Here is an 8,084-nt window from a genome sequence, read left to right as displayed (position 1 = left end):
GCCTGGGTCCACTTGTAGTTTGGGTTCATGCCAAAACAGGTATCACACCCATCCTCCTTTGGAGCAGTTTTGATATCTCCTCTGGTAGCTGATAGGAATAACTGCAGACCTTACCACTTCCTGGTGGCCTGGTCATATTCTTAGGAGTGAAATGGTGTTCTGGGACCAGCCCCAGTTCCTATGGAGGCAGCAATGCTGCACTGACATGCTCTTATGGCTGGGCTTGGGGCAAGCTCGGCTCCCAGTAAGCTGCTGTCACCACCACGGGGAGGGCTGGATGAAGACATTGGAGTCCTGGCACTTCCTGACACAGGGCTCATTGCAGCTGTTGGCCAGCGGGGTCGGGCTGTAGGGCTGGCAGGGCCGGCATGGGGTGTAGCAGGACATGTCTGGGGCCTGAGCTCCACCTGGGAGAAACACTTGAAATGAATTAGAGCACTGGGACATGTGAGGAGCAGTTGCTCACAAGTCACAAGCCCATCACCCCACTGTGAATGTTTCAAAGGCCAGGAGGTAGAGGCTGGGTGGTGAGACAAAAAAGTTTCTTGGCCTCATCCAAACACGATACTGCAAAGTGTCACCAGGCCCAGTGGGGCTGCTACCTGTTTCTTCAATGAAGGGCCTCCTCAGGCACATTCCAGACAGTCTCTGAGTCAGATCTTTGCTTTTTTCCCCTTCCCATGATAAGGAGCACCAAAATCCTGGATGGAAGCGTTGGATGGAAGATCATGCATCTGCATGACCAGAAAAAATGTTGGGAGGAAAGGACTTCAGACTCACCTAGATTGCAAAGGAAAAGAAGAAAGAGAGGTAGATGACAGAGCAAGGAGTTGGACTGGGTTTTGTGGTGGCTCCAATCTGCCCCAGGGCCAGAGGTGGCTGCTGTGGAAGTGGCAATTTCCTAGGGTGCTCATGGTGAATGGAAAACATCCCAGCTAATGACATGGGCTGGGTGGTTTTTCTCCCCAACACTACCTGTTATTTTCCTGGTGTATGTCACACACATTCCCTCACAGAAGCTTCTGAGTGCAGGGATTGAGAGGCTCCAGGATTTCCAGCGCAGGATTATTCTATGCCAGCAGAAGACTCAACTCAAGTGCTGGATGGCTGCAGGGCAGGCAAGTGATGTTGGCCTGGAGCTCGCTAGTAGTGTTGCCTGTGACTGTATTGAGAGGAAGGGGCCCTGAAATCCTTGGCTGGTCACCCTAGGGATTTCCTTGTGTGAGGACATGCTGTGTCTCCTTTATCTCTCTCCCTCCCTCCCCAATGAGGATGTTACCCTGTGGAGGCTGCCTTTTGCACTCCCAAGTTCTGAGACAGCTTTTGAGAGTCCATTTTGGCCCCCACCCTCAAATGCAACAGGGGCAGAGGAAGTGAAAGTGCATTTCATGGCCTCCATGGAGCACTTTCATCAGTGGCACTGGCTGATCCAAAGGCTGGAGCTAGACAATATCTAGAGGGATACAGAGGTAATAATTTACATCATTCACTACATGAAACTTGTCGAAACTTTCCAATTCACAGGCAAAAAGAAGATGTAATTTTGTGACCTGAACACAGTAAGCAAACGCCACCAACACCCCCAGCGAAATACCAAATGGCAAAGATGTTTTAAAATTATTTATGGAGAGAATTTGGAAAGACCTCAGACCTACTCAGCATCGACATTGTAAGACAGCCAGATAAGTTGCATGGTTGTTTCTTTTCTCCAGCTTTTTTTGATGGGGGTACAGATACTGACTCATGGAACCACACCAATGGGTATGTGATCTTGGAGAACAATGCTGACATTTGTATAGCTTGTTTCTCAACAGCATATGCACACCTAGAGTTTTACAATCAAACACTCAACTTCCCTGCCAGACCATTGCCTTTATCTTGACACAGACCCTGTTACATCTCTGAGTCAGTCAGGGGACTGGGATGCCCCTGCTCAGTGAATTGACAGGCAGGGTTTCGGCAGATGAGTATATTGTGGATTTTGTGTCACTGGTCCCTAAGCCCCTATGACTTCTTGCAGTCTAGAGCAAAATGTAACTTTGAGGTCAAAGGCATCACTTTAAATAACATAACAAATAGAGGAAAGATCTATCTTGAGGCACTGAGGTAGCTTGTGTTGGATCAGTCACAGTGTTACAGTATTACAGTGTAAATATAGACAGTAACAACCCTAAAAATATTCTGATAGTGCACCACTGTATCACTGTATCACCAGAAACAAGCAGAAGTGGGCAACAGACACCAAGGCCCCTTTGGAGGATGCAGAAGGTGATTTATGACCAAAGAGTACAGCATGAAAATTTAAAAGTCGCCTCTGCAGATTTAGGTCACGGGCATGCACTGGAAACACTCCTTCTCTGCTATCTTGGAAGTCCAGAGCAACTGTGGGAAAACTTATTTTGTAAAAAGCCCTTTAGAGAACCATTTCATGGGATGGTTGAGGTTGGAAGGGGCCACCTAGTCCAATGACCCTTCTGATTCAGGGCAAATAGAGCAAGTTGCCAAGAACCATGTCCTGACGGCTTTTGAAGATCTCCAAAGACGGAGACTCCAAGACTTTTCCGGATAATTTGTTTTCCAGTGCTCAGTCAGTGTCTTGATGTTCCAGACACAGCCTCCTGTGCTTCAGCTTGTAACCATTGCCTCTGGTCCTGTCATTGGGCACCTCTGAGAAGAGTCTTCTTTGCACCTTCCCCTCAATTTTTTATATAAAGAGTGTATCTGCTTTATGTAACAAGGTTTTGGTAGTGAAGGAGGTCCCAGGGGTGGCTTCTGTGAGTTGTCAGATGAAGACAATTCCACTGGCTCCAAGGTGGACCCACTGCTGGTCAGAGCTGAGCTAAGCTGTGATGTTGGTACTGCTTCCCTGTTATCATTTTAAGAAGAGGTAAAAAACTGCTGTGCAACAGCAGCTGGGAGAGAAGGGTGGAATAATTAGAGAAAACAGCAGACACAAGAGCCCCAGGCACTGGAGCAGAGATTTCCCTGCAACCCATGGAGGTACACAGTAGAGCAGGTATCCACCTCATGACAGAGCAGATGGATGTACCCTGAAGGAAGCTGTGACACCATGGAGATCTGGAACGGGTTCCTGGCAGGAAGTGTGGCCCTATGGAGAAAAGGCTTTGCTGGAGCGGGTTTGCTGGTAGGACCTGTGGAGGAGCCACACTGGAACCCAGTCTGTTCTTGAAAGGTTGCACCCTGTGGAAAGGATCAGTGCTGGAGCAGTTTGTGAAGAATTGCAGCCTGTGGGAAGGTCCCGTGTTAGAGAAGTTTGTAAAGGAATCTTCCCATGCTAGAGCTGGGAAAGAGCATGAGGAGGAAGGAGCAGCAGAAACAAAACACTGCAACACCTTGTACCCCTGTGCCACTCAGTGGGAGAAGGTAGAGAAGTCAGGAGTGAAGCTGAGATTAGGAAGAAGGGAGAGGTGGGAAGAATGTGGTTTTAGATTTGTCCTTATTTTATATTATCCTGCTCTGATTTTGATTAGAAATAAATGTAATTATTTTCCTGGAGTCTACTTTGCATATAATGGTAAAGTCTAGGTGATCTCTCACTGTTCTTCTCTCAACCCATGAGCCCTTCATCATATTTTCTCCCCCTGTCTAGTTGTGGAGGGCAGTGGTAGAGCATCTTGGTGGGCATATGGCAGCCAACCTGTCTTCAGTCCAGCACCAGGATTGGAGGTCTTGGAGATTGTTGAACAATGTTGCCAGGGGCTTTAGCAGGGGGGACATCTGCCACGGTAGCAGTTGGTGATGCAGGAGAGGTCAAAGCCCCCGGAGTTGATGGGCACTCCGTCACAGCTGAGGATGCTGCCAACGGCAGCGGAGGTGGAGGATCCCACCACGGTGTTCTGTGGGAAGGAGCTGAGGATGGGCCCGGGCAGGGTCACCACCACAGCCGGTGGCTCAGTGACAGCGGTGGAGCTCTGGCACTGCCTGACACAGCACTCATTGCAGCTGTTGGCCAGCGGGGTCGGGCCACAGGGACAGCTCTGTGCAGGACACGTCTTGGGGCACAAAGGGCGCCTGGAGAGAGGGCAGGGAGGAAGCAAAAAATGGGGATGTGTGAGAAGCAGCTTGTCACCACACCATGAGGGAGACAAGATACAAGACAAGCCAGGAGGTGGAGGCTGTGCAGAGATGTACGAGGGCTTATTGCCCTCATCCTGCCAGGGCCCAAAAAGAGCCCCCAGCTCCTATGCAGCTACTGCTCAGCCCCCGAGTGCAGATGCCACCTGCACACAAGTCTCAGCCTTCCTCCATTTCTGACCTTCTCCCTACTTCTCTCTCCCATGAAAAGCAATCCCAAGAGCCATCCTAGAAGAGAGCTGGAATCAATTGAGAGGTCCATGGAAGTGAGATCTCCTTTAGAGAAAGCAGAGAAGGAGAAGGGGCTTCAGACTTACCTGATTCCTGAGGAGAAGGAGGCGAGAGAAGTGGAGAAGCTGAGCAAGCATTTATTATGGACCTTTACTTCCCCAAACTGCCAGAGGCATCCCTGGTAGACATGATCATTTTCTGAGAAACTCATCTTGATTGCAAAACATCCCATTTAATATGCAAAACATCCCATTTAATTCTATGGTTTGTGGCTTGGCTTCCTGAATGTCTGTGTTTCATTTCCTGCTTTGTTTCAGGTACATTTCCTTGTGAACGCTTTTCTTTGTTTTTTTTGTGTGAGAAGATGAGAGGCCCAAGCCCTTCTGGAGCAAAACACATCAGTGTAGGCAGATGATTCAGAGGACTCATCTCACATGCTGAAAGAGTCTAGTAAAAGCAAATTATGTCAGTCTGGATCACTGCTTTGGGGGTCTTTGGCGCTCCTGTTGGCAAGAAGTGGCTCAGCTCCTGGATTTTGCTCTATCCTGCCTAAAAATGAACCCAGAAAAATTCTGCTGGACTGTTTCTCATACTTCTCTTCTGCACCTGAGAGGTCTGTGAGGCCCATGCCTCGTTCTTCTTCAGAATGCTCTAGCCCTGCCAGTATTATCTCCACTTGCCTACTGAAGAGGCCACAGTTCACTGTGATTCTTTCACAGAATATTCTGAGTTGGAAGGGATCCACAAGGATCACAGAGTCCAACTCTTAGTCCTGCACAGCACAGCGCCAGGAGTCACACCATGTGCCTGTGAGTATCATCCAAACACTTATTGAACTCTGTCAGATTTGAGGCTGTGCCCAACCATCCTATGGGGGAAGAAGCTTTTTCTAATATCCAAACTAAACCTGCCTGACACAACTGCAAGCCGTTCCCTGGGATCCTGTCCCTGGTCCCCACAGAGCAGGGCTCAGGGCCTGCCCCTTCTCTGCCCCTCCCCAGGAAGCTGGAACTGCAATGAGGTCTCCCCTCAGTCTCCTCTTCTCCAGCTGAACACACCAAGTGCCCTCAGTGTCCTCACACGCCTTCCCCTCAAGACCCTTCCCCATCCTTGTGGCCTCCTTTGGACACTCTCTAATGGCTCAATCCCTTCCTTCCATTGTGTCCCCCCAAACTGCTCCAATATTGAGGTGAGGCCACCCCAGGGCAGAGCAGAGCAGGACAATCCCGTCATTGGCCCAGCCAGCGATGCTGGGCCTGATGCCCCCAGGACAGGGTTGGCCCTCCTGGCTGCCAGGGCACTGCTGACTCATGGCCAACTGGCACCCACCAGGACCCCCAGGGCCCTTTCCTGGCACTGTTTTCCAGCATCTCATTCTCAGTCTGTCCATAGATCCAGGGTTGCCCCACCCCAGGGGAAGATCTGGCACTTCCCCTTGTTGAACTTCCTATGCTTGGTGATTCCCAGTCCTCTGATCTATTGAAATCTCTCTGCAGGGCCTCCCTGCCTTTAAGGGAGTCAACAACTTTTACTACTTATTGTCTGTCTGTTAATTTACTGTCATCTGCAAACTTGCTCAATGTCCCTTCCAGTCCTGTGTCCAAGTCATTGATGAAGATGCTGAAGAGCAGAGGGCCCAAAATGGAGCCTGTGGAGCCCCACTAGTGACAGGTGCCTGTCTGATGTCACCCCAGTCACTTCCACCCTCTGTGCTCGCCCCATGAGCAAATTGCTCACCCACCACATGATGTGTTTATCCAGCTCTGAGCTGGACAGTTTGTCCAGAGGGATCCTGGGAGAGACAGTATCAAAAGCTTTACTGAAATCCAAAAAGATTACATCAAAGGGCTTCCACTGATCAACCAGGTGGGTCACCTTGTCGTAGAATGAAATCAGATTTGACAAGCAGGATTTTCCTGTCAGAAGCTGTGCTGTCTGTGACTTTCTGTGTCCTGTGTGCAGCTGGGATTGTGTGAATGTACACGGGTGCAAAAATCTGTGCATGATTCCACTCTGATGTGCACAAGGGTGTGTGTATATGTGTCCCTCCTCGTGAGAGATTGCTCTACTCATGGCAGTGTCACTCTCCACTGCTCTGTCAATAAGCTCCACAGAGCAGCCAGAGCCAGGGGGAACTTCAGTGCAGCTGAACAAGAGAACAAACCTGGCAGATAATTGTCCTCACCACAGGAACTGAAATGCAAGCTTCTGTATCTTCAGTCCTCCTTTTCCTACTCCTTCAAAGCTCACAGTCTGCTGATGATGATTCCAGGCCCCAGCAAAGATGTTTTCACACTGTTTTGGACCCTTAGATTAATTCAGTGTAAACAATATTGGGAATGATAAGCATGGCTTGCAGTCCTCGCTCCCTGCTTCTCCAGACCAGGACATGGCTCTCCCCCAATCTAGGGACTTCAAAAGTGTGAGTTTTGTTCTGTGGACAGTGAGAAAGGCTGAGAAGTTCTGCCAGATTCATCCAGGCTATGCCCGAGTGAGTTTGCATTCGCTGCAGTGTCAGTGCTGTCTGGTGTGAGACGAGTCCCTGCCTCATGTCCAAGCCAATGCCAAATGTACCAGTGCAGCCCATCAGCCTGGTGCTGTGTCAGGCAGAGGCTGAGACCTTGGAATCAACATGTCCTGAGCTAAAGGAACACGGCATAGGGAAAAGAAAGTGTTCAATAGATATTTGTGCTCACTTTTTATTGGGTCGTGGAGGTAAGAGGAAGATGGAGTAGAAGTCATGGTCCAACATGAAGGCTGTTCCTCAAATTCCAACTCCTGATATTCTGTAGAGCAGATTATGTCCAAAACCCTCACACCCACACCCCCGGTGCAGCTCTGGCCATAACAAGAGGAACACTCTTCCTGAAGAGCTCGTGGGGCTGCTAATGCTTCAGGGTCTCCCAATTTCCTGGGAATTTATGGGGAGAGACACATCAAAACAAGGCTTGATGGTGTCTGGAAGCAGAGCAGCTGGGGATGTCTTCCTCCAAGGGATGGTTCCCTAAAGATCTGCGCCTCCATGGTGCCCCAAAAAGCCATTCCTCTCTGAATAGGTAAGGGTCTCTTATATGCTCAGCCCCTTCCACCACTGAGCAACACCTTTCTCCTTTGGCATTCAGGAGTATAACCAGAGGAAAGAACCACATGGAGGCCAGACTTGAATGCAGCAGAATTTTATTGAAAAAAAAGACAGAAACAAAGTTACTGCAAGCGCAGATCAGCGGTGCAGGGAGTACCAAGGGCAGCAGAGAGCCTGTGTTCCTTGGCTGTGGAATAGTTCCTGCATGATGTTTGTCTACCTGTCCCAAAAAGGGAGGAAAAAACAGATGGTCCCCACCAATCTGGCCTTTGGAGAACATTGCAGCACCGATGCAAACAATGAAAAGGGAGAGAAAGGCAAGTTCGGTCAGCTATCCTGCAAACAGCACCCAAAGCCTAGATCCTCTGCCTGACACCATGTTCTGAATTTCTCAAGATGTCTCATCAGGGCTTTCCCAGTATCTTTAGCAGGGGAGGCCCCTCCTGCCACCATAGCGCCTGGTGATGCAGGAGAGGTCAAAGCCCCCGGAGTTGATGGGCACTCCGTCACAGCTGAGGATGCTGCCAACGGCAGCGGAGGTGGAGGATCCCACCACGGTGTTCTGTGGGAAGGAGCTGAGGATGGGCCCGGGCAGGGTCACCACCACGGGGGAGGGCTGGATGACCACGGTGGAGTCCTGGCACTGCCTGACACAGGGCTCATTGCAGCTGTTGGC

The 8,084-nt window shown here is 50.0% G+C and overlaps 1 protein-coding gene across 1 annotated transcript; it reads right to left on the bottom strand.

The window, feature by feature from the left end:
* Positions 1 to 3,722: 3,722 nt before the first annotated feature.
* LOC113940821 (feather keratin Cos2-2-like) lies at positions 3,723 to 4,954 on the bottom strand. Its single transcript, XM_027631972.1, has 3 exons — positions 4,933 to 4,954; positions 4,413 to 4,419; positions 3,723 to 4,032 (listed from the first exon to the last, which is right to left on the bottom strand). The coding sequence occupies exons 1-3, from the start codon at positions 4,952 to 4,954 to the stop codon at positions 3,723 to 3,725; spliced, it is 339 nt and encodes a 112-aa protein (XP_027487773.1).
* Positions 4,955 to 8,084: the final 3,130 nt, after the last annotated feature.

The sequence above is a fragment of the Corapipo altera genome, unplaced genomic scaffold, assembly GCF_003945725.1.
Source record: "Corapipo altera isolate COAL_440 unplaced genomic scaffold, ASM394572v1 120090, whole genome shotgun sequence".
Lineage (NCBI taxonomy): Eukaryota > Metazoa > Chordata > Aves > Passeriformes > Pipridae > Corapipo > Corapipo altera.
The sequence above is the reverse complement of the archived record's forward strand: the minus strand, read 5'-3'. Positions and strand labels throughout refer to the sequence as shown.